The sequence below is a fragment of the Pocillopora damicornis genome, chromosome 12 (genome assembly GCF_964200805.1).
Source record: "Pocillopora damicornis chromosome 12, jaPocDami1.2, whole genome shotgun sequence".
Taxonomy (NCBI): Eukaryota; Metazoa; Cnidaria; class Anthozoa; order Scleractinia; family Pocilloporidae; genus Pocillopora; species Pocillopora damicornis.
The window spans coordinates 3,975,942-4,002,290 of record NC_142681.1 but is presented as its reverse complement, the minus strand read 5'-3'; the positions used below and the strand labels follow the sequence as shown (position 1 = coordinate 4,002,290).

At 37.1% G+C, this 26,349-nt stretch overlaps 3 protein-coding genes across 6 annotated transcripts; 1 reads left to right on the top strand and 2 right to left on the bottom strand.

The window, feature by feature from the left end:
* Nucleotides 1-4,743: 4,743 nt before the first annotated feature.
* On the bottom strand, nucleotides 4,744-9,340 carry LOC113684593 (uncharacterized). Its single transcript, XM_027201998.2, has 3 exons — nucleotides 9,202-9,340; nucleotides 6,345-6,479; nucleotides 4,744-5,919 (listed from the first exon to the last, which is right to left on the bottom strand). The coding sequence occupies exons 2-3, from the start codon at nucleotides 6,385-6,387 to the stop codon at nucleotides 5,270-5,272; spliced, it is 693 nt and encodes a 230-aa protein (XP_027057799.2). The 5' UTR covers nucleotides 6,388-6,479; nucleotides 9,202-9,340; the 3' UTR covers nucleotides 4,744-5,269.
* LOC113684578 (uridine-cytidine kinase-like 1) lies at nucleotides 8,462-23,777 on the top strand. 4 transcript variants are annotated; one of them, XR_016181876.1, is made up of 23 exons: nucleotides 8,462-8,750; nucleotides 8,824-8,921; nucleotides 12,101-12,154; nucleotides 12,728-12,834; nucleotides 13,038-13,098; nucleotides 13,580-13,644; nucleotides 14,029-14,073; nucleotides 15,004-15,075; nucleotides 15,177-15,232; nucleotides 15,553-15,628; nucleotides 16,162-16,219; nucleotides 16,592-16,653; nucleotides 16,767-16,783; nucleotides 17,369-17,467; nucleotides 17,825-17,918; nucleotides 18,444-18,506; nucleotides 19,162-19,284; nucleotides 19,943-20,024; nucleotides 20,357-20,382; nucleotides 21,350-21,407; nucleotides 21,507-21,607; nucleotides 22,481-22,579; nucleotides 23,288-23,777. XR_016181876.1 is itself a non-coding variant. In XM_089190123.1 (23 exons), the coding sequence occupies exons 5-23, from the start codon at nucleotides 12,808-12,810 to the stop codon at nucleotides 23,323-23,325; spliced, it is 1,221 nt and encodes a 406-aa protein (XP_089046249.1). In that variant the 5' UTR covers nucleotides 8,650-8,750; nucleotides 8,824-8,921; nucleotides 10,033-10,076; nucleotides 12,101-12,154; nucleotides 12,728-12,807; the 3' UTR covers nucleotides 23,326-23,777. The 4 variants fall into 4 exon arrangements, 2 of the variants coding, with proteins under 2 accessions (XP_089046248.1, XP_089046249.1); XM_089190123.1 differs by lacking the exon at nucleotides 21,507-21,607 and adding an exon at nucleotides 10,033-10,076 and having other exon boundaries at nucleotides 8,650-8,750; XR_016181875.1 differs by having other exon boundaries at nucleotides 21,507-22,579; nucleotides 23,288-23,469.
* Nucleotides 23,393-25,968, bottom strand: LOC113684568 (uncharacterized). The gene has a single exon (XM_027201969.2). It carries the CDS (start codon nucleotides 25,817-25,819, stop codon nucleotides 24,641-24,643), a length of 1,179 nt encoding a protein of 392 aa, XP_027057770.2. The 5' UTR covers nucleotides 25,820-25,968; the 3' UTR covers nucleotides 23,393-24,640.
* Nucleotides 25,969-26,349: the final 381 nt, after the last annotated feature.

The following is a 26,349-nucleotide window of genomic DNA, read 5'->3' as shown; positions in this document are numbered from 1 at the left end:
AGGATCGAGCTAACTGGGGACTTATTTCGATCTAAAGAAAAACTGCGGTTTCGTAGGACCATTTGATGTCTTTTTCTTAAAGCTTAATGGCTAATGAAAGACCTCCTCGAAGTGTAGCACGTATTTTTGTACTCAATGAAGAACAACAACGGCTAATACAGTTAATAAAGTGACCTAGCTTCAGCTTGGTATGATGGAAATTTGGAGAATTTCTAAGTATGTTCATATAATGACCGAGGTTGTTTTTTCAACATAAGTTTAGAAAATATTGTACATGTTTGCCGATGAGTTCACACTCGGTTTTACAAGTCAATTATCAAGTTTTATTTCTATATGAACTTTATGTCTTAAAGTTATCTTTTATGAACGGTTTTATTCCCAAACCACATTTATAACGAACTGATTCATCGTTACAGTAGCTTTTGAGTAACAAATTTTCCCCCCAGGAGCAAATTTCGTCTTCAGACCATGTTAAACGGCTGTGTGATATCGCGCAGAGGTTTTTAATGTAATGAAAATTTGTCCTCGGACTGCGAAAGATAAGTCAAATGCGGGGCACACTAAATCATTTTCATTGCTTAGTGCAGCTGATCTGATTCAAACCTCGTTCGTGGACTTTCAAAGCGTTTGACAGATCTTTATTTTTTCAAATTACACCCTTAAACAAATGCTGTTTGCTTGGTGGCTTCAGCGCTGTTTATGGCGTTGTCCGGAAAGGCCGAATTCTCGTCGAGATATCTCAGGCTAATATTTCATGCTTTTTAAGAAGATTATAAGATAGGGAAATCACTATGATACGAAGTTTGTTCGATTTCAATCTCACAATTATAATTATAAATTATTTGAGTTTGACATAAAGGTATTGCCTCGGGCATGATGTCTCTGTTATCTCAAACTTCTAGGTCGGAAAAATTAGCGAAGTCTGTAAAATCCGAAAAATCGCAGTCATGGTAAAAAATAAAAAATAAAGGTGTTCGAATTCGTGTGCATATTTGTAAGCACCCTTTGAAAAAGCTACATTGAAAAGCAGCATAACCTTAACCCAGTCTTTGCTACCAAAAGCCATTTCCGATCAGAAACCTGAAAGACATTTATGGGGACATCATGTGAACATCATAATATCCAAATTAATAAAACAGTCTTCAAGGAAAAATTATTGCCTTAAAAACTGTTCCTCTTAAGTACTGTGTAGGCCGCGTATAAATTAAAACTTGGACAAGTTTAAAGTTTTAAGTATCTTAGTATGCTCACGGAAGTTTCATATTTAGATGTCTTCTTGCCGTATTAGAATTCTTCTAGAATTTAATTTTTTAGGAACAGCTCCACGATTAGCCGTAACAGATTTATAAAATCGGTAATAATAAGTAACGTATATTATAAATTTTCTTCTATCTAAATGTACGTTTAACTTAAAAGAGCTCAGTGTTTTTCATCCCACATTTAAGCAGTAAACGAAACGAGAGAAGCGTTTCTGGAACTCAGAGTCAATTTATATTTGGTTAAAATCTAATTTGAAGATCGAAACTTAATTTCAAATAGCTTAAATTTAGTTCAATGGAGGGAAAGCATATTCCTTGTTTGTCTCGGCGTGATTTATTCAAGGTTTTTCCTTTTTTTTTGACGGAAGAGGACATATGCACTTCCTATCTGACAAAATTTTTAAAAGCTAATATTGTCTCGATGGTGTTTAACCCAATTTACTTTACGAAAGCCAACTGGAAAGTTTGTTGTGAAATAATTTATATATTACAACGTCTCTAAGGTGCAGGAAATTTAAGTTTGTTCGAAATCTTCAGCAGAGCTTTCACCGAAAAAGCAAGAAAATTTTCGTTTATAACTTCTCATCAAAAGTCATGTTATGAATATCAACATGGTTGAAAACGGAACAAGGAAGATTTTGTTCATCGTCATGTGGTGTTTCAATTTCTCCTTTGATATGGACTATGACAACGAGACGACACAAGCGTGATTGTTATTGATTTAGTTAAAGCAATTTTTCATGTTGTTTTCTCTCTCGTGCGATACTGAGAGTTTGTCAAATGCTCTTCCAGATTTTTCGTTTAAGCAGCTGCGAAAGGGTTTACAGATTGGGAAATAGGATTATTTACATTTGTGAGAACTGACCTTTACGGGCCAATTTAGAAGGAATTTATGTGAAATATTACAATATTGAGCTGTGATACTGTTCTTATTTCGGAACGTGACAGGAACCATTTATTTTGAATTTACACGATCATAACAATTCATGATATAGAAACATGAATACTGCAATAACCAGTCTGAAAATGTCTTACTTTTCATGGCCTCGGCGCGCTTCCAATCAGCTTCAGTTCGTTTTAAAGCCTTTCAGTTTTGCAACATTTAACGCCCATATGCCAAAAAGCAGCGATTTACCTTGCAAGTTGGGAACCTTTTGTGAAAATGCTCGCATTAGCTGTTAAGCTGACAAATTTAAATGTTATTTGCATATGTCAACTTTATTGTTTTTAATTAGACAAGACAATGAGCTCTTTTCTGGTCGTATATTGATTTGAATTTGGTATTTTCACGTTTTCTCGTTGTTAAATTTTAGCTTTTCAGTTCTGCTTTGTCGCAAAAGAGAGAAATTTTATAAGATTTTCCTGTGTTTCTTACTAGGAAGTTCATGGGATATGGGCTTGAGCCTAAATTACTTTCAAGAAAAATTTGACAAATGCAATGACAGCATGTGTCAGTTGACAGTCCGAGTGAAAGCAGTGAACGTTTACATTTACACACGAATTTTCAAAACTAGTCAGTTGGTCGCTTGCTCAACTGTGAACCAAAGTCATTGTGCAAAATTAATGTAAAGAGCAAAAAACACTACTTCAAAATATGAATCTCTCTCAAAGATCAATGTTGGCTGTCAAAATTGAGTCGAGTGGCAAAACCATGCGTCTGGCTTCATAGGTTGAACACTAAGTTATAAGATGCGATGAAAAAAAGGTTTTCAGGTGCGTCAAGTGGATGGAACTATAACAAAAATTTTTTCAGTAACTGAGAAATAAAATCGAATCCTACTCTACTTGTCGAAAATGATTTTTGACCCCTAAGCCGATTTTTTTTTCTTCGTGCCTTTTCGATCGTAGGTGAAAAGTAGCCAAATGTTCTGTATTTTTATCTAAAACCATAACCGTATTATGATATATATCTCAGTATTGGTTTTGAACTAGTTTTAAGTTGAACAAGAGCTCCCAGAGTGAGAGAAAGTGGGATTTTTGAAAAGTGTTGCTGTCTCCAAGAAACCAAATTTTGCACCTCACAACATAATTGTTCCAGTCGTCTTGAACGGAACAAAAGAATTGTTATGCTTTATTAATATAAGCTTCTAATAGCTTTACAGACACATTTTTGGCGAGTAAAATTCTTTTCCGATATTTTCCCGAGCACAGTTGTTTCACTTAATTTTCGCTTGACAGCATTTCAGTCAGATTTTACGTAAAGAATATCAAAAGCTATCGGTTGCTCCTTATATCATGTTTCTTGGCTCATCATCGTCACTCTGCGTCAATCATATGCTAACCAACTAACTACTAGAGCCTTCTTTGATCTGTTTCACCACTATATAAGGGTCTTCTTTGGCTATCACCTCTTAACCCTTATCTCAAAGGAAATGTGGAAATTTTCTAGTCATCACTGAAACCGCTCTTAGGGCCGCTTATGAACGACAGCAATATTCTCATCTTTCTTTATGAAAACTTGATAGTTGAAGTGGAATTGTTTATGAAAGATCACTTGTAAATTCTTTTGTTTCTTTGTCTCCAAACAGACCTGCTCTCTCACACAGCTCTACCTGTAGACGATAAAATTCGATTTTCAGTGAAATAAATCGCACTATCTATCTACACAAATACTTAAAGTATACTGCACGCTGTCTGAGGACTTTTCGCCAGTTGACAAGAAACCCTCTCGAGAATCAAGTTCACCAAAACTCTATCGTGAATGAAATTGCGTAAATCGATCTAAACACACCAGCCGTTTTACACTTTTTTCAGCTGCTTTGACAGGTTGTTTTTATAGGGCTTTAGAATGCCCGGAACAAATCTGTAAGGAGTGAAATAGAACCTTTAATCAAACAAAAATAATAAAAATGAAATATGCCCACAAGAACCCAGAAAATCTCTCTCAAGACTGAAGTTTAATCTCTGTTTTGAAGGAAAGATCAGCAAATAGCGTTACCTTAGACAGGTTGACGTTCACTAAAAAATTCTGGTGGTCTGTCAAAAATCCTACTGAGATTCTCACCCGGATGTGGCGAGAGTTTCCGTTTTAATAAATCCCTTAAAAAAAATATTTACACGTTGGTCATGTAATAATAAGTCTTCAGAGGTAATTTTTCTCCTTTTATAGGACTCTCTTTTTCTTTACCGGAAAAGAAGTCATGTGCTCCTTGTTTCTAATCTTCAGAGAAGACTATCCAATAAATAGATCTGCAAATTTGATCTTGTTGTCAGATTAAATGTCTTTTCAAAATTTACATGAATATAGCTTTATTCAGTTCTCTGTTTTCCAGAGAGTTTCTGGGTGATTACTGAAAGATGTGATTGCGATATTCCGGTGTGATAAGGGGAGGGCCTCAGATACTGATCGCTAATATAAGCCGTGAGGCTTTACATATCGCAGACAGGGTATATACGGGAACCAGTGGAACATTACACTTGAGGATTAAATGACGAAATTACCACTAAACAAAACACGCTCAAGAGACTACAACACAACAAGGGCTTAGGTGAAGAATTCGAGTTTTAATTTCGGAGTATGCGTCAAAGCCGGCTTGACTGAGCCGCAACAGAAAATTGGAAACAAATGACAAATTAATTTCAGAAGCGGGTTGTTCTCTTTCAAGTCTCCGGCGGGGAGTTCGCTGATTTGACACACTCCGTCTGTCATAACGTCAGTTCAGAATTCTATTTACACAGCGTTTGGCAAAACAATGAACGCATCTACATAATCTCTGACTTGTTAAATTTCGCGATACTTGTGTTCTAATCCGCAGACAACCGACGCGCGCAAAACACGGATCGACTCCTAATGATCGCGCGCGCGAGGCGTTCGAATGGCTCGAATGGCAAAACCGAGAGCGGACCAAACGCGTCTTGCAAGTGAAACTATTATTCGATCGCAGGTAACGCAACAAGTCAGGTCGCTCCCGGCCAACGATCTATTATTCATTACAATGCACAAAGGATTCCCAGGTACAATGCCACAACACAAAGTCTACATGCGATATAAATTTCAAATTGCCTCAAAGTTAGCATGACAAAGAAGCTACCTTTTGAAAGCAATTTTTACCCTGTTTACGAAATTCGTCCATGTTTAACGCGACCTCCACTAATAAATTGATACTACTGAAAGCATCCAGAGTTTGTGCAGTGTGATGTTCATTTGCCGGCATTTCACTGTCGCAGTCCTCCGGTTGTCCTTGCGATGAAGGACTACTACACCCCACGTATTCGAACTGTCCTCGATACTCGCAGATATAAGACTCCTGATCGTGCCTAGTAAAGTCTTTTTCGAAGTGTGGCTCGGGACTAGGCGATAAATTTCGTTGATACAAGCTGTTAGGCGACGGATTTTTGACATTCGCTCTTCGCGTGATGGTATAATTGCTAGGGTCGCGTCCTTCACGTCGAATCATCTCCGGCAGTATTCGCCTACGCGCGTTGATGAACCAGTTGCAAACTTGAAGCACTGACAAGTTGGCAGCTTTTGATAGGTACTGTTTCTCTGCCTCCGAAGGGTATGCATTAAATCTGTGCTCCCATAGCCACATCCGCAAAACATTGACGGAATCTTTCGGAAGGTTCCCTCTTCTTCTCTTGGGCGGTGGGCTAGCTGTGACACGTGATGCGCGAAGTACCCTTTCACTTTCTTCCCTCATATTTTCCACGTTCTCATCCACTGCGGGAGAGGATAATGAATTGTTAGAAACATTGTAAAGAAAAGCACGAGTTTCTAACCGGTCAGGGTTTGAGAGTCAAGCGACTGACATGGGATAAACGCGACTGTGCGAGTGTTGTAGCAAGACATGTATTGATCTTATGAACTACTTCAACTGTCATCGGCAGCGAACGGACGGTGAAATCACGAGACATGTCTAGTCTAGTAATAGTTATTCCCTCCGTGCAAAAAATACTATAATCGTGTTTTAAACATTTGGTAAGCTTTAGATACGAAGAGAGAATGATATTCCAAGCAACACTTTCCCCCGACAAACATGAAGTCAACACTGTCAAAAGCACAACTCATTCATTCAGAGAGGCGTTGCGCACTTGGATGGTTTACTTGCAAAATGACATTCATTTAAACCGGCTTCCGTAACTTACGGTAACGCTTGTTTCTCGTCGCCTTGCCCGTATGGGGAGCCATGTCTTTTCGGTGAAACAAGTCCCAATGTTGTCCAAGGTTTACACGGAATAGGTTCAAGGCGTAGAATTTGAAGCAAGCAGTGTTTGCGAAACCTGCAACAGCGAAGAGACTTTGACACTAATGACAGATGAAAGCGTGTGTGCAGCAGTGCGTTGCCTTGTGTTTGTGTAATTTACAGTATAATAACGGCACGCGATTGGTTCAGAGTGACACTCTATTTAAATTGCGCTCAAATTTCATTGGTTCCTGTGGACAAATGGGAAAATTTTCCACGTGGAACCAAGATAGACGGTGATTTTATTTACTTCAGGTTTCAGAACCTAACACCAATTTTGACTGCCCTTTCGCAAGTCTATTATCAAAGGTTTGTTTCATTTCACCAAAACAAACATAAGAGATCTCAAAGCTTGAACGAAAATGAAATTTTCGTTGTAAATGAAGCGTCTCGGTCACAATCGGTTTACCATGATTGGCCAGAGAACCCTTACTTTAGAGGGTTCGCTTTCCAATCTTCTATATTGGAATAGATAGATATTCAGTTTTTGAAAATTAAGAAACGGCTGTGGGCTATTATATTCTAACTAAAACCAAATTAGAAACCGCAGGGATAAGTTGTTAGAAAGTTCAGTGAAGGGTAAAGAATAAAACAAGGTCTGTAAAAGTTTGTTTTGACTTCAAGCTAGTTTACTGATTTGAATTTCGGGTTTTTTTCCTTTCGAGGACACTTTTTATCGCGGTTGTTTTTTGCCTTAAATAGCATAAGTATCTAATTCCTTCTAAGGTTACCGGAGTTACTCTCGTCACATCGACGCATGTATTGTTCCAATTTGAAAGCCGCATTCTCTGAGTTCTAATATTGTTTGGGAACAATGCAGCTCAGTCATCCCTGTATCAAGATTGGAATAAAGAATCTACGAGCTGTCAAACGCTGAATAAACACGAGCTTGTCAAATTAAGCGATGGGAAAAGAATTATAGGAATAACATCATTTTAGTTTCCTGATCACATATTAGATTTCCTTTTTGCCTTTATGGTTTCAAGATAAAACAGCCTATTTGGATGTGATATTCGGGCGGACGAGCCTATTCCAATAGAATATAGCACCCCGCAGGCTATGTCATTACCAGCGTCACCAAGGAACCACCTACGCACTACGTTTGAGCCTCTCTAAACTTGCTATGCATTTAACTTGGGTCACTTAAAAATATAGTTCAAAGATCTCAAATCTCGGCCATAAAAACAATCTATGGGCTTATTTTTTCCTGCGTGAATACAATATAGGGCACTTTGAGTTTAAGTTGGCTTAGATCCTTCTTTCTCTTTCCAATTCCAAGCGACCGAAAGTTCCATGAACAATGGCAATTAAAATTTCACTTGTTACTAGCTAATAAAGCGACCTATTATCCAAAAACCGAGATCTTTTAGCCTCTTCACTATGAAATTCAATGTCTGGTATTTTTATGCGACTTTTGTTAAAGGTCTGAAAGGTCTTAAAAAGCGAATCGTTTTCCGCGAGAAATTGCTGCTTTAGAAGTGTTAATTGTTCTTCTGAAATCCGTTGGAATACATTTCACCTGTCAGTCGACTAAGTGAGTCAGTAAAAAAAATAATAATCCGGAGAAAAAAATATTCCAGAATAAAATGGATAAATTTAGCCTATTACCAAACGCTGAAAATAGGAAATTTCAATAGCATCTGTAGGGAAAGACTTGAATTTCGAATCAACTGCTCTGTTTTCGTTTTACAAGTTGGTTTCAATCGATACGGTAGGTACCAGAAGGAACAAAATCAAAACACTAGGTTGCAATTTACATCTCATTGAACGCCCTGACTTGTAAATGGTCGCAAATGTTTGTTTTAAAAAGGTGGTCATATCACGGAAAGAAATTAAGGAAACGAAATTGAAATTTTAATTTTCCATCCTAATTTCGGCGTGTGAACTCAAATTCTCGGTGTCTAGGAGAAAGCTGAAGTTGAGTATTGTTCTTGAGGTCGAAATTTACTCAGTTGTGTTTGCGAAAGACTGAGACAATCCAAACTACTTTATGAAAAAAAGCAATTGCCCTGATAATGTTAAGAGCATTTTTGTAGGCGGATAAAAGCGGAACTTGGATAGTAATTTTTGAGCCTTACAATTACACGATCCTAAGTTTTTTTTCTTCGCCACAAAAAAAAATTGAAAATTTGACAGGAGAAACTGAGCCTGCAGTAAATGTTATGGTACAGCGGTCAAAATTAAAATGATATGCGTCGAATCATTACGCAGCAACAAACATGGCGGCAAAGTCTGAAAAGCCATGTGAGTTGACACTCGATTTACAACCAATTTCTCCCGATGAAGACAGCTCAGGAAGCTGTGAAAGGTAAATTTGCAAAAGAAATGTTATATTTCTATGGTTTTTCTGTATTCTTATCTTCCCATTCGATTTCTGATAGTATTAATGAAGCGCCACCTCAGACTCCCAGTTCTCCTTCGAAAGCCAAACCCGATAATGTTGTATTCCGTCAGTCAAACAGGACTATTTATACCGCAGGTAAGTTTTGAATTGTTCTTTACGCGATACTCGATCAGCCAATCCAGAAATAAAGGAAACTTAATTGCCATTTTGGCAGCTGTTGAGAAAAGCTATGGCGAGCTGGTTCGTAACGCCATCGATCTGCCCAATCCGATCCAATGTGCTCACTGTAAATCTAGCGAGTGGTTCCTTTTGACTCCTACCGCTTTCTGTTAATGCTTATTTATATTTTGTTTAACGTTACTTGTTTGCTTATGAAAGTTTTCAATCTAAACTCTAAAGAGCAACTTGTACTTACCTTAAAACCTCTTAGACGATCAACGAAAGTTTGGAGATCTTGCATACTGTTGTTAGTATTAGTAGCTACTGCAAACGCTTTTCTCGTGTGCGTACACGGTTAATTTATTGCAAATACCCTAAATTAATTCATATTATGTAAAGGTATTTTAGGTTTTATCTTTCTTTTGTCTTGAGTCGTGTGAATGTCATGTGCTACAGATTAGATTTTGTCATATGCTTGAAAATGTTCAGAGCCATAAATAAGTCTTAATCAACCATGTGTCATCCACAAACACCTTGCAATAATTTAACTTGAATTATGGTATCAATAGGCAGATGCTACTTGGGTGTTCTTAAAGGATCATTTCTGAGCTTTGTGCAAAATTCTTGGGCTTAATTTCCATGTTCTGAGTTATTCCTTATTCACACCTGGTTACTTTCTTAGTGTTGATTCACAGAACTCTTTTGTTACTAGATATCTTAATCCTTTACACTCTAGCATTATATTTTTTATGGTACTGACAAGGAGAATTTGTGCGACAACCAGGAGCTTCCTATATTTGTGATCTTCATTTATTTCCTTTATTCTAATGACCTTAATGTTTGGATTGAAGGATGGTACTGAAGGGAGAAATTCAAAGCCAGTCACTCTTAGGGAACCATGTGTTATTCTCCATAAGCATATGATCCCCTTGCCTCAGATGTGAAGCTCGCAGATGTTGTGAGTCCTTGCATACTATAGCCTGTGACTATCACCATCATACCATCAGTGTACCTGTATATAAATCATTTCTCAGACTTTAAGCTCACCCTAAAAGTTCTTTTCTAATGTGCTGTATTTGCATACTAGCGGCCAATGTTGCACCTCATGCTGTGACCATTTTATTTGCAAAGGCAAGTGGAAGCAGAAGTTTTTTGAGTTTAAGTCTCTAATTTCACAAACTTTGTTTGGCAGTTGTATAAGAAAGGGTAATCTTTTTATTACTTTATAACTATGGTCTAAAGTTAAAGTTACTTCGATATATACATGGAGTTTTACTGATGCCTTTTCAATTTATTTTCATCTCCTAAAAATAGCAAATGAGATTTTCAATAGTGTTGCCAACAGTATTAAAGTATATCTTGTAATATTGAACAAAGTGTCCTCCTCTCGTTTTCCCTAGTGACAAAAATGTTATTTTTGGCTATTGCTTATTGATTTAAGTTTACTCAAAAGTGAATATTTAAGCCCAGTGTCCTGTTATGCCTTTGTATACTTTGACTGGTAAGAATTATATCGCACAAGCCAAATAAAGGATAACTGGGGGAATTTTGCAAAGATAGATAATTTTACATGGTTTATTACAGTACTCCATGTAATTACATTACTCTCAGTACTATGTGAGCATTTCCATTGAATAAGGCCTTAAACACGCTATCTCTTAACTCACTTCATTATACTTTGATATTTGAATTATTATATTATATTTTGTCAAGCATAAAATAGCTGTTAATTTTATCTTGGGTCAGAGTAATGAATGCTGAAAGATGATACAACTGTGTGATATATATTAGCTATTTTTGGCATAACAAAGTGATCTGTTTATTTTAAGAAGTGTCAAATTCTTGGCAAACTACCTGTAGCATTAGATTTCAGGTATGAGTAGCTTCTTCCCTTTGAAAGCTCAATGAGATTTCTTCGTCAAATTTGTGATTTCAAGCTTAATTCATAGGTTACCTCTAAAGATTATCCTAGTTTGATGGAAGTTTTTGATACGGACACCTGTTATAAACAAATATTTCCCCTTTTGCATGACAATTACCAGCTGTTCAAATTTAGCACTGAGTAATTAAGCTCATTAGCTACTTTACACTCATACATATTATTCAGAGTGACTCAGATAAATTTGCATTAAATTTGAACAAACAAATAGTTTTTGAGACACTCCCTTGGTATTGGGTGATGAACCTCTTTCTCGTCAAATTTTTGATTTTATATAGAAAGTTAAAAAATGATTAAAGTCATAAGCAATTGATGGATGGATTCCAATAAGGTTTTCAACTAGCGACAAAATCTTAGATCTATAGGCTCAACATCCAAATAATTGCTCAATGAATATTGTGGGAGATGTAGCTACCTATTAGTCAATGCACTAGACTCCAGATTGAGAGGTTCATGTTTGAGATCTGGCCAGGTCATTGTGTTATACTCTTGGTCAAGACACTTCACATGCACAGTACCTCTCTCCACCCTGCTAGAAAACTGCCAGGGAAGCCCTACAAAATTCAGGGAGGTAACCTGCAATAGATTGACATCTCCACCTGGGAAGGGGCAAAACTCCTAGTCACTTTATGCTACAGAAGCCAGGCTCCAGCTGGATGGCCACTGGGCCCAAGCCAAATGTTTTGCAGAACATAATGATTGTATTGCAACTCTGAAAGAAAAAAAGAAAACAAAAACAATAACATCAACAAAAATAGGCCAACAAGAACAATTACCAACTGTACATAGCATTAAAAAAAACAAAACAAAAAAGAAATGATTGGAAAAAAAGCAGGAAACAAAATAAATGGGTTAAAAAAGGAACAAAAAATGTTGCATCTTACCTGATTTTCCAAAGCCTGCCTTCAGGTTTTGAGTAAGGGTGCTAAACTTAGAGAAAGATGTTTTCTGTCTTGTCATGAGTGTGGGACAAAAAAAAAATTCTGGAGTCTGTCTGAAGAATGAAACCTCAGACCTTCAGATTATGCACTCCAATGCTCTACCAATGAGCCACAGAGACTGTACAGTGAGCTAGGCCATCACGAAGTTCATATATTAACCTTGGGTGGTAACCTTATTGCTATCTTGTTTGTAAGATGATTTGGCATGTGAGCAAAAGTGTTGAATGGAAAACAAAAAATTAAGGGATGAAAAATGTGCATCTATTTTCTCTTAGGTCGCCCTCCATGGTACAATCTCCAAGGACAGCTTAAAGAACCATTTGTCATAGGTAAAGTTGTTGCAGTTGTAAATTTTATGTTGCAGAAATTTCTTCAACCTCATCCTCATACACTTGTCTTGGACAAAAGCATGAGAAAGAAACTTGCAAAATTTTACATCAAAATTGTGGATATTGGGGTAAACAAATGGACAAAGTACATGCATTTGAATTTCAATCTGAAAGGAAGCCAGGCTTACAAAAATGCGTAACCCTCTAACTCCCAAGATCTGATCGTTAATTCTTCCCTCCAGTTGCTACACATTTCCATGTGAATTAGTTCTGAGAAGTTGGTGTTGTATTAAGACAAAAACTTCAACCTGATAAGTTTGAGAATTCTCATAACCCTTTTGTGGTATAATGTATGGATATGATAAGGAGAAGTTACATGTTAATTACTTCTTGGAGTTGAAGGGTTAAGGTAGAGAATAGCTAGTTTACTGTAATTGTAACTAAATTTGATATGATTGGCAGATCTCTGTCAAAGTTATATTACTGGTGGCTGTTCAATGATATAGCCATAGGCATCCTTTCTGCTCAATGCTACATTTTTGTAAATTTGACCATAGCAATCTTGAATATCAGGTTTGTGTGGTGGCAGTGCTTCGGGAAAAACCACTGTTGCCAACAAGATCATTGAACAACTTGGAGTTCCATGGGTCAGCATGCTCTCACTTGATTCCTTCTATAAGGTGAGCTGTAAGTAAGGATTGCAAAATTGGTAGAACACAGAGGTTGCTTCAGATTCATAGTAAATTTCTGGTATGGAGGGGATTTTACATCTAAAACCTTTTATAGAAGTAGCTGAGGAACTTTTTGAAGTATTTCTGTGTCATTAATTAAGCTTAAAAGCATCAAGAATCCTTGGCCGAGATAGATTTACTAATTGTTGCAGGTACTGACTCCAGAACAACATAAGGCAGCACTAAGGAATGAGTACAACTTTGATCATCCAGGTAAGGTTGATGAAAGAAGGATTTTGTTATGGTCATACCCAAATGAGTACCTTCTTCAAAGTTTTCTTTAGCAGGTTGGTCAGGTTGAAAGGTCTGGGTGTCAGTTGGATCATTGTGTCATCTTCCAGTGCAAGTTGCTTTACTTTCATGGTACCTTTCTTCTTCAGGAAATTGTCAGAATGGATTAGAAGTAGTGCTCCAAGGCACTTCATGTAATTATAACTGGGATATTAGCTCTGGCAGTAATGAGTCAGTAGCTGACAAGACAGCAGCAAGGTTCAGGAAATGCATGCATGCAGAACTGCAGAAACTTGCCAAAAGCAATGCAACCCTAACTCTTTATTGGGTTGCTTTGGTGTATGATGAAGATGAGATTATGGAGACTGTCAGAATTGTTATGAGTTTTGGTTTTCTTAAATTATGTTTGCATTACAGAACTGTTAGTTGAGTATTTTTTAGTCGTATTTTTGTGTACCTTAAGATTCATTTGATGCTGACCTGGCTGCAAGTGTCTTAAAGAAGTTGAAAGAAGGAAAGAGTGTTCAGGTACATGTACATGTATGTTGGTTGACATGCGAAATACTGCTAACAGTTACAATTACTGAGTTTGTAAATTTCTCTTGCTACATGTATTTGCAATTACATTGCATATACTGCATGCACTTAATATACATATATTTTTGCAATTTATCAACCTGGTACTGAATTTTTTAAAGCAGTTTTGCTTTTGTGAGGGAAAGATGTAGGGTGAAAGAGCTTGGTGGCTGGTCAGCCAAGCCTTACACTTGAATTTCTGTTCCAACTCATTTTCAGGGAAGTTACATCAGTTAGTCCATTGATCACTTATTGTTTAATGCATGTTAAGGCATCATGCCCTAAGATAATACATGGAAATTTTGCTTTAAGCATTTTCTAACCTTTCCCATTTAGGTGCCCATTTATGACTTCAAAACTCATGGCAGACAGGAACAGATGGTATGGTGCCTATACCTCAATGTTTCTTAGTATTTTAACCCTTTACATGCTGAAATTAGTATCTATTTTCTCCTTACTCCTCTCTATATATTCACTTTTGTACTGACAAGGAGAATTTGGTTATTGATCAAAACTGCTTAGGTTTTGTGACCAGTTCTTTTATTCTCAGGATCTCAATGAATGATTTAGTAATATTACTTTAAGGTGAAATTATATGCTGGTCATTCTTAGGGTTTAGAGGGTAAAGCATAAATTCAGTCATCACTTGACACCTTTTTTTTTCTTTTTCTTTGGCTAAAATCCCATCAAATAACTGCTTGCAAATATGATTGCTTGTGCTCAACAAGGTCTGGCCAGGGTTTTCTTCAAATAATGTTGTGCCAATGTCTACTGTGTCTAAGGTGTTCTGTGCGAAGTAAAACATTGCTTCCCTGAGCTTTGAAAGAGAAATTGGTAAAGATAATTAAAAAAAAAAAAAGAAAAGCACCTGGCTTTTGCCAAGTATCAAGATTACTGGTAGTCACTGTCAATGATTTGCCTTAGATTGGATTTAGGAAATAATTATTCTGCTTATCACTAACAGGAACTGTTCAATAATTTTTAATGTTCCTTATATACATGTAGAATAACTTTTAAGTTTTAATGCCAGTGTATGTTAGTGTATTTTGGGCCCTGTTGAGTGACTATCGCCCCTGAATCAAACATTAAGGTCACAAGAACAAGGGAATTGATCACAAACTAAAGAAGCTCTTGTTTATTAAACAAATTCTCCTTGTCAGCAGCTTAAGAAATGTACTGAGAACTGTTTGGAGAATATGCATACTGATGTTAGAGTGTAAAAGGGAAAGTAAAGATACTTCTCTCAGCGTGACATACCATGGAAAAATGAGTCTCTTACACAATGTTGTTTCATTTCTCCTTTTCTTGCAGACTAATATATATGGTGCAAATGTCATCATCTTTGAAGGAATCATGGCCTTTGCATATAAGGATTTGCGAGATGTAAGCCATAAAGCTCACTTATCCTACCTTTTGTGAAAACATCACTTTGGTTTTGGTTTAGAATATCATACTTGTGTTCTTGAATGTTTAACTCTTTTTAGTTGATGGATATGAAGGTTTTTGTTGATGCTGATCCTGATGTTCGCTTGGCAAGACGGTAAGTTAAGACTTTTCCAGTTATTTGTTAAAAAAAAAAAAGTTGAATCAATAATAAGACTGAGTGGAGTCCATTTCGGTCTGTAATTATAGTGATTACCAAAATCATAGTGATTAACAGGTGACCATGAAGGGGGAGTCTGATTTGTTAATCAATCAGTACCATAGGAATTGTAAAGAGAGCAGCATGGAGATTATGAATACTAATGCTAGAATGTGTAGGGTTAACGCATCAAGTTGAAGGGAAAAAAAAAGAGGAAAAAAATTGTTTGCTTAATATATACTTTCTAAATAATTTTTCAAACATGTCCAATTCTCCAGGCTGAAAAGAGACATCTCTGAACGAGAAAGGGACCTTGTTGGTGTCTTGCAGCTATACAACACTTTTGTGAAACCTGTATGTACCTGTATTTGGCAGACTACAGTATTCCAACATTTAATTTGAACTTCCTGTAGGAGTAATTAAGAATATATATGTATTATTTACGTGTAGAAGTAGTTCAGTGCAGTTCTTCAGAGGTATCTTTGTTAATGGCTAAGGGCCCTGAGCCATGAGCCATGAACCTTTTGATATGCAGTTGCTAGACTCTTGTAACATATTCCCACAACTTTTTCAAGTATGGAGAAAGTAAAAGCTTCTCTGTCCATTCAGGGTTATTTATCAATCCCTTCAGGATTACTTCTTAGTCCCTTCAGGATGATATCTGCTGCATTTAAGTTTCTCTCCCCTAACCATTTGAATCTGTGATTGAGCAGCTCAACTCCATCATTTTTTCAGTGTGCCCCTCACAGTTTGCCAGCTCCTTTTCTTTGCTCTTTTGTAGAGTGAGATTTTGTTGAATTTGTTGACTTTTTCTGCAGAAGCTAAAAAGTGCTTATTGTTTGTCACCTTCCTTCATTTTCACATCTTTTGTATTATTCCTTATTCAGGCCTTTGATCAATACATAGCACCAACAGTTGTTTATGCAGACATTGTTGTCCCAAGAGGTGTGTATGTTTTATGAGAAATTTTCTTTGAATTTGCCATCATGAAAGTCCTCTTGATAGTTTTCTTAAGACATTTTCATCAAGCAGACTAAATTTTAAACAATACTTTTTCAAACAAAAAAACAGTTACTTTTCCTTTAAACCCTTGCATCCTAAGCATGTGGTTCCTTCTTACAGTATCACCCCTTAATTACACATCAAGATCACAAAAATAAAGGAAATGATCACCAATTGTAGAAGCTCTTGATTGTTAAGAAAATTCTCCTAGTCAGCACTTTAGGAAATGTGTAGAGAACAGTATGGAGAATATGCATACCGATGTTAGGGTGTAGAGGGCCAAGATGTATTAAAAATTTTTCTTTCAATTTCAAGGTGGTGAAAATAATGTTGCAATTGACCTGATTGTGCGCCATGTTAGAACACAGCTGGAACAGGTTAAATTTGGCTTTCGGGTTTATTTTGATTTTCACCTAAGACTCATGCTAAATTTTATTTAGAAAAATCATTAATTTTTGTTATCTCTTTATTGTTTTGCATGTCTCTTCAGAGAGGATTTAATTTCAGGTATGCAGTAAGTTTGACACTGTTGTTGAAAACATGACCATTTGTTAGTTTTTACATTAGCTCTAACAAAGTGTCTTTATTTACATTATCAACTCAGTTAATAATAATAACTACTACAGCAGCCTAACAGTTTCTTTAAAAAACCTACCCACAAAACATGAGATGGCTGATTAATTTCTCTTTAGGAAACTACTAAACCTTTAACTCCCAGATCAAATTTGTAATTCTCCTTACTGTCAACCATGCTATTCTTGCAATGTTGGTTCAGAGAATTTAGTATTGGATCAACTAATTATCCCCAAATTGACATTTTTCTTTATTCTCATCACTTATCTGGTTGATATTGTAAGGAGAAATTTTGTCTTGGTCACTCATGGGAGTTAAAAGGTTTAGAAATAGCTCACTCAGTCTTTGGAACTGCTCATAGGGAATACTTTAAATCAAAAGCTCTGCTACAAAAAGGATGACAAAGTACATTTTGGGCCTTAATGTCATGAATTGCGCACTTTTTTGTTTAAATCTTTTCATTAAGTTTCTTTTTAACTGACATGTTGTACCTCTGTTATGTACTCTGATGATTTACAGAGCACAGCTTCGGTCGTTCCATCAAGGACAGCCACTGCCTAGTTCACTGAGTATTTTAGAAAGTACTCCACAAGTCAGAGGATTACATGCAATTATTAGGTTAGTATTGTGGATTTTTTGGTCTTCAATGATAACACAGCAACACAAGACAACAAGTCAAGTCACTAAACTTTTACAGTAACTGATAACTCTTTAATAGCTAAGAATGAAACTACACAAAATTGACTTTTAGAATTGCTTATAGAAGAGCACTTTAAAGTTTATTTTTTTAAATTCTGATAACTCAGAACTAGTTGTGAAGCAAGCAGTAGAGTTAAAAAAAAACAAACTTCAACCTGCAAGTCACAAAGAGACCTAATAACAGAGTTTTGTGGACACAGAGAGTCGATACATTCATTTGAATAACTTAGCTTGCGAGCACATTTCTTGAATATCTTAATGGTAATTTTTTTTAAGGAATGAGGAGGCCAGTCGAGATGACTTTGTCTTTTATTCCAAGAGGCTGATGAGAATTCTTATTGAACATGCACTTTCACTCTTACCATTCAAAGTAAGTAGATTTCCTTCATCTTGTCACGAGTGTGAGACAAAGAGGAATCCTGAGTTCCACCAGAAATTAAAACCCAGACCTTTGGTTTCCTTGCTCTGAAGCTCCTATGAGTGGTAGAGAACTCGATGGTGAGCTAAGCTATCATTACATTCAGTGAATTAGTATGTGGAACATTTTTGCTGTCTTGAGGTGTTAAGCTTTGATGCTGTTACCTTAATTTGGTGCATTTTTACTGAGCATGCTTGATGCTGTTACCTTAATTTGGTGCGTTTTTACTGAGCATGCTTGATTCTGTAGGGCAAACAAATTAACCCAATCAGGCTTTTCTGTCAGTTGTAAGTAAACAAATCTTTATGTCATGTATTTGCAAACTTCCCCAATTTGTAAGAGTTTCTTCTATTCAGAAAAACAAAATCAGTCTAAACCTTCAACAGTATGTACTGTAGATGGTTAGTGTGTATTTAATTTAGCATGAACTCCTTGTGATGTCAGTTGTGATATACTTGTGTTTTTTTTTTCGTTTAGAAACATGTGGTGACAACAATGGAGGGCAAAATTTATGAAGGAAGAAAATTTGCAGGGAAAAGGGTAAATGAGACAAAATCTTTTGCTCTTTTATGATGCAATGCAAGTTTCATTGTCGTTTACAGTAGGACTTGCTAAATACAAAACCTCTCAGCACCAGAACAGGTGCTAACTTGGGAGAAGGGGTCATGGTCAAAGGCTTTTAACCCTTTATCTCCCAAAATTTGCCTGTATCCATTTGTACCCCTGGGTGTAGAGAGGCACTGTGAGTAAAGTGTCTTGACCAAGAACACAACACATTGACCTAGGCAGGTTTCAAACCCAGACCTCTCAACCCAGTTTCCAAAGCACTGACCAGAAGGCTATTGCATCTGGGGTGAGTAAAAATTTACCACCTGAACATAGTGGCCTATCCAGCCTAGCTTATCCTGGTCTCTGTTGCATGGTTTAGAAGGTTTGCCACTCCTCTTGGATGAGATGCCAGTGTATCACAGGTTGCTTACCTGATACTTCACCAGTACCCATTTGTACTCTTGGGTGGGGAGATGCATTGCGAGAGGAAAGCGTCCTACCCCAAAACACAACAAAATGACCTGGCCAGGTCTCCAACTTGTACCTCTCACCTGAGAGGCAGGGTGACCATTAGGCCTCTGCTTGTGCCCCAGAGTGAGGGAAGACCTTGATTTACTGAACAAACTGTTGTCATGCTTCTTTGTAGCTGTGTGGTGTATCAATACTGAGGGCGGGTGAAACCATGGAGCCAGCTCTAGAGTCTTTGTGCAAAGATGTCAGAATAGGAAAGATTCTCATTCAGACCAATGAAATAACATCAGAACCTGAGGTGAGGCCGCTAAGTAACACAAACATTAAATTTCCTTTCGCTGTTTCTCCGTGATTTGTCCTTCTTTGAGTCATTTAAAAATTTTCAGTTGTTCATTGGCAATTAGTGTCAGTCCTCTCTATCTATAACCATTGTGGTTCTATTTGTTTTTTTGCCTACCTTTTTGCTGGTCGTATACCCATTGAATTGATTACTTTGAGGTTTCACTTTGTTGTAACATTTAACACCTTAGAGGAGTAGCATCCAATTTCTCCTTACAATATCACCCCTGAAAAAACAATTAGGTTATGAGAATAAAGGAAATTATCACCAGCTTAAGAAGCTCTTGATTTGTAAACAAATTCTCTTTGTCAGCACTTAAAGAATGTAGAGAATGTATAGTTAGCAGTATGGAGATTATTCATACTGATGTTAGGGTGTAAAGAGACAGTCTAAAGGATCATTTAGTTGTTTTGCAATTTGTACAAGTTAGCCTTTTCCCAGGCTAAATGCTCTTTGATTGAGTTTCAGAGCGCGCATTTGGATTGAGTGTTATAAAACCAAAACTAAATGAATTACAACAGCCAGTCATTAACTCTTGATTGTACCACGATTGAGACACCATTTTTTTCACTTTGTTTTAACACAAGTCTCTTTTTTTCTTTTTTCGTTTTTCAAGCTTCATTATCATCGTCTTCCAAAGGGCATTAGTGAAGATCATGTAATACTTATGGACGCTACTGTGGCAACTGGTGCAGCAGGTTGGTGAATCATTTGTTGCGTACATTTAGTGTGATATTGAGTGACAAATCAGTCACAGGCCAGAGGATTTCTGGCAGAGTTAACCCTTTATCTCCTGGAAGTGATTGAAATGTAACCTCTCCCTATAATAACCATTCATTATCCAGTAAACAGGTAGTGAGAAAACTCAAACTTATCAGCTAGAAGTTGTTATCTTGATCTATTATCAAATTTTCGTAACCAATTTACATGGAAATGTGTAGCAGCTAGAAGGGAGAATGAACGATCAGATCATGGGAATTAAGGGTTAAGAGTGCTCACTCCTCTTACAAGATTTGTTATCTTTTTGCAGCACTCATGGCTATCCGAGTTTTATTGGTAAGAGGAGTAATCTAAATACATATAAGCTACATACGCAGTGGTATTTGCTGTGAAAGGGAATCCAAAAAAAGACTTGGACGTGTTGAGGATCATGAAACTCACATAACTTTTAAAGTTTAGCATTAAGTTATTGAGGTTTTTTATAGTTTGGCGCAAACAATCCATGTTATTCTTCTCTGCTCGTAGGCAAAATAGTCTGTAGTATTTCTCTTGTGTTATTATATCTTTCAGTTAGAATGTGCGCAACGATTGGTTAATTTAGCGGGTCGTATTTCACTGTACATCCCGCTAAATTCAAAAGTTTGTTTGAATTGAAATCTTCCCCTTTTATTTGAACCCAAAGATATCCTAAATATCTTACTAACCTCGTTCTCTCGGTCCGTACCGTAAATTACGGAACCTGTTGTTTTTTTTGCTCGGATTTATGGCCAGCACGCTTTTCGCTCAGGCCACAAATAGCGCAAATAACTCAGTCCGTAACGTACGATACTGATCTCGAGGTCGGTAAGTAAGAGGTATGCATTTCTCCAAGTGTCCTTTAATTCGGAATTATATTGAACTACAAGAGTGTTTACCTGTACTCAACTACAGTGATGTCTCAATAGGCTTCGCTTTTGAATGTGATAAACGGTCAGCGGAATTCGAGCGTAGACTTAGTTCCTATTAGCCCTTTAACCCCTGAGAGTGACCAGCATCTAATTTCTCCTTACAATATCACCCCAAAATTACACATAAAGGTCACAAGAGAAAAAGGGAAGTGATCACTAATGATCGAAGCTCTAGATTGTTAAACAAATTCTCCTTGTCAGCACCTTAGGAAATATATTGAGAACATTATGGAGAATGTGTCTCTTGATATTTGGGTGTAATTTTTGGTATTTTATACGATGGAGTGATTGTTTATCCTTGGGCCTTTTATTATTCGATAAAACATACACTGATATCAATAACACTCATCTTGCAGGACCATGATGTTAAAGAGGAGAATATTTTGTTCTTGTCTTTGATAACTGCTGAATCAGGTATGTTAACTTGTTAAATATATATAATGTAGGTTTAATAACCAGTGTAACTTATTAACACATAACTTTCTATCTTTTCTTCATTTTTAAACGAAAAAGGGGAAAAAGAGATGTAACGAAAAACGGTCATTCAATAGATCCGGGCAACGGATTCTGAAAACTCTGTACAGCCTTTTGAAGCCAGGCCTGAACTGAAACAGGTAGAGATCGTAGTTGGCCAAATCGGATATGGAGTGTGTTCAATTTTGGTCTAATTTAGTTTGTGGTTCTGAGGGACTAGATGACACTACCGTGCCAAAAAGTTGTCATGTGGGCACCCCACCCGGGAACGTGAAGGGCAAACTATCTGAAGGATGCGAGGCTTATTCAATGACAGCGCTTATTACAAAAATTGGACGAGACAGAGAAATGCTTCTAGAAATTTAACGGTACATTTTTGTTATCGGAACGTCTACAGAAGTTATCAAAGGTATTTCTTAATTTTCACGACGCTTCTCTTTCGATACATTTCAACTGCTTTACATCAACATCGATGACGCTGTCTCCTTCTTAATCTGAGTCTACGAGCTCCATCGTAGGGTGGTTCGCGGTTTCTTCGTCTGGGTCTGTGCATTCGAAAGGATTTACATCTAGTTCCTTCAAGATATTCAACTGTGTCTGAAGCACTGCAGCTTGTAAAATAATTATTCGAATAAGTGCCGTACCGACGCTGCGGCGCTGATTAATCTTTTTGTCTCAAATGTGGCGCTTATTTGTGGGAAGCGCTTGTTCGAGTAAATTTGGTATTTGAAAAAATTCAGTAAAAAACAGGCGAGAGTTTACGTGCTTTATTGGGATGTAATGCTCCAATAAGGGGTAGTGTTACCAAATGACTGGCGAAGGGTTAGGGTCGCGTGAGGTGGACGAACACAGGCTACAACGGTATTGATGAGTCATCTGGTTCTTCAAAATCCAGGTACTGGAGGGCACTTACCATATTTGCCTTATTTCTATACAGAATAGTAGCCAGGGGGGGGGCAAAAGGGGACTGTTCTTGTGTCTTAGAATAAGACGGTTAAACTGTTTTGTTGTAGGTGTCCATACAATAGCTTATGCATACCCGAAGGTCAAAATAGTCACAGCAGCAGTGGACCCAGAAGTGAACGATAAATACCACGTCATACCTGGAATAGGTGAGTTACACTTACTGACCAAATTGTTGATTCTCCCTACCGTACCCATACATTTTCAAACAAAACGGTATCGAGGGTACAGATAATTATCAACTTGAGGGTGTGTTAATGATACGAGACTAAATTGTAAGGAAATTACCAGCAGTTAGAAGGGAGGACTAAAAATTCCGATATTAGGAGTTTTTTAAATTCATCTGCACCTTATTGGCCCCTTTGTAGAGCCATTGAAGGTTCATTCAGTCCAGCGCTCTAAAGGTGTTTCAAAAGCAGCCGAAATTCTCATCAAATTTGTAGTAACCCCTAGTAACAACAAAGCCACATTCACTGGAATAGACATATAAAAATGTAGGAAAATGCCATCGCAATAGCCAAACCTTCAAAATTTCCTACAAGCGGTCTACCGCTGCCCATAAGACCTCCTATCGCCGTCTGTTGAGCCCGCGAGCAGGCTCTTGTGTTTGGCTCGACAGCTGGTTATGGAAAAAGATATTGATACCCCTGGGAAATCTAGACCTCCTTTGGAACAGGAGACCCTCTACGCCTTCAAAACTACCACATGTTAATGAAACCACTTCCCCCAAAATGAATTTCTTCGAATTCCAAATAATTATTCCTTCTGGGTTTGTGTTGAGGATCATAATAAGGTTTTTCAGTAGCTTTCAACTTCACTGAACATTCAAGAAGTATTCTGTTTTACATTTTCTATAGGGAATTTTGGCGACCGTTATTTTGGAACTGCGAACTGACAAGAATCTTACGGTGTTGTCGTAAAGTACGTTCATTTTTATAAAATGTTTCGTAGAGAGAAGCTTGTTTGTTAAAACATTTAATGGACCATTTTTATTAACAAATATGTAAAATATCACTATTGTATCATTTATTATTGAAAATTACACATGATATTAAAAAGAACGCCAAACTGGTTAACTTTAGTAATAATAACATAATTTTAACAAGCTCTTCTAGAGCGTCGAAATACACTCTGTTTCATATCTTTGGGATTGACGCTGACATTCGCAAGAGTATTTGAGAGGATATCTTATTTATTACCTTTTTTGATTGTAAAATGAACGATTATGTTAATGAACTGAAGGCGAAAAAGGATTTTTGTAATTCAAGCATTGAAGTAAAGTTGGCAACGTCTTGAATTTGATTTGTATTCCTAGTTTCTTGACAATAAACAAAATATAAAATAAAAGTCTTTCCCATGTTCTTTATCAGTCGCACACCCTGCGTACTTGAAATTTTCCTTTTTGCCATCTTTTTTAAGTGATGCATTTCAACGCGAAGGAGTAAGGGAAACTTTTCTCCCTACTTCTCTTGCGCTTTGTCCCTATTACAAGTCGCTCGCCGTTAGCGCTGATTTCTCAGAGTGTACGCGAAAATTTGAGACGGTGGTCAGGAACTATCAACGCTATATCAAATCGTAACTCCTACCGCTCTAAATTGCTTGTTGCTAGAGAAACAGAAAACTTACGATAGATGTCTCCGTGTGTTAGAGAGACATGACCTCAGTTTTGTCTTGGTTTAGTTTCTGAACGTCTTTTTTATAAATGAAAATATAAATCGACCGCCGTCAGCCAATCACAAGGCTTGTATTTTCTTCGCAAACTTGACCATATGTTTTATTTTTTGTTTGTTTTTGGTGTAGGTGTAATGTGTTTTCGCAACCAGCTGTTATGAAACTAATAAAAATAGTTTATATTTGTCGTTTGTTCCTTACCATCAGCATACCCCTCAGGGTTGTAGGCAATTATAATTTTTTTTTGTGATTGATTTTTAACGAAGCATCCCTAGAAGACTGACCGTGACTTCTACCTTTTGCATCAAAGGACAACTATCCTCCCACTGATCTTCGCAGTTAAAACAAGGAAAATGAAGCCTGGTTGCAAACATATACATGTATGATTAGCTCCCACTGTTATTTTTGTAAATAGTTCGCGCTATAGTCGTCCTTGTCTACAGTGGCCCCGTTTTATTATCAATCTTTAATGTGCTTTGAAAGCTGCTTAGTTATTGAAGTCGTTCAAGATTGATACTGTGTTCGTTTCAGTAAAATCGTTAATTTTTTTCAGCTTCTAAGGCTATCTCTATTCCTGGTGATTCCGTGCTCTCTCCTTTACGTACTAACTTTGCAGTCTTTTTTTTACCTGATTTCACTCTTCCTTCTGAATTTAGAGGTGATCCTGCAGTGTTTGTGTTACTCAGTGGCGAAGAAGAATTCTTCCTGTTTTTGACGGCTTTTTGCAAACCTTTAAGTCTTACGTTGATCTCGTTTATCTGCGAGAAGTTCATTTTAGATTTACCTTGCTCCGAGGGGTTTTCTTCAATGCCTTCTGTGCCTTCTTCGGCTAATGGCGGAAGAGGTTTGACCGGTTTCGGGACAAATTTATACCCTTTGCGATATGAGCTAGTGGTTTGTTGATTGAATATTCCATAAAGTCTTAATAAATCTTCCTGCACTGGCGTACAAGGAGTAAAAAAGGCAGGAACTATAATTCTATCAGGCGCAGTTAAAGGCCGATCCTTCTTCATCTTTTTCCTCTCGACAATGTCTGGAAATAGACAACTTTTCATCGCTTTTGCGCTCACAGTCTTGCGCAACTTTTGTGTTGATTTTTCTGTCACCTTCTTATTTTCGACGGTGTAAAAAGGAGAAATAATCCGTTTTCTTTTGCGCTGCATTTCTTTTTTCCATTGTGCTGCAGTTTTATAGTGCTCCAAGTCGCATACTTCCAACGAAGCCTTTCCATCTTCAATCAAAATATCTGCACACTGGGCATGCCCTACTTTTAGTGCATGTATTAGCGGCGTTTCTCCTTTGCTATTTTGTGTATCCACACTTAAAGCGTAGTATTTCAATTTCTTAACAATCATCTTGACAATCGAAATATCTCCAACAGTAATTGCGTGAAAGAGTGCCGTGTTTCCATCGCGATCGACGGCGTTTAAATCATAGTCCACATACTGAAGAAACAGAGCGACAAGTTTTTTCCTTTTCAAAATACACGCATACGACAAGGTGGTAAGCCCTTGTTCGTCCTGAAAATTCAGGTCAGCTCCGTTTTTTAAAAGCATCTTTGCCAAGCCGAGTGCTTTCTCTTCGTCGTCTAGGAAACAAACCTCCATAATCACAGAACGCTTGTTTTGGCCTTTCCAGTTTATATCAGAGCCAGCTTCGATTAGCAATCGAGCTTGTCTCCAACGTTTGTTTCGAATGGCTTGACTCAAAGCCGTCATATCGCTTAAGAAGTAACTGTTAGCGATCGAACAATTTGCTATTCGCTCCTTATCGGCTAGAGAGTCAAACTTTTCACTTTGCTGCGAGTGAATTGACTCGAAATTACAATGACACCGCAAAAGTAAAAGCAGAAGTGAATAGGCAAGTACAGTATGCTTAATTCTGGCCAATTGGGTGCAAAATAGATAACTACAGACAGGTGATACCGCACCGTGAATTATTTATTTTCTTAATAAGTCTGACTTTTGCGTGCGGGAGGGCGAAGACCATAACAAAGCGCGAAATTTTCTTCATTTTGATTCACGGAGAAAGAAAAATTTTAAGACAGACGAAAGACAAAAACTTGAAAGCTTTTACTTTTAACATAGACATGTTGGGTGCCTCAATGATAGAGTTTTTGCCCTTTCAGTGAATACAAAGCATAGAAAATATGTCTTTCAAAACATTTATTTTAAACAACGTCAAGGCGCTACATTGACATAGGCAAATTTTAATTCAAACATTTCTTGTTTTGATTCAAAGGATTTAA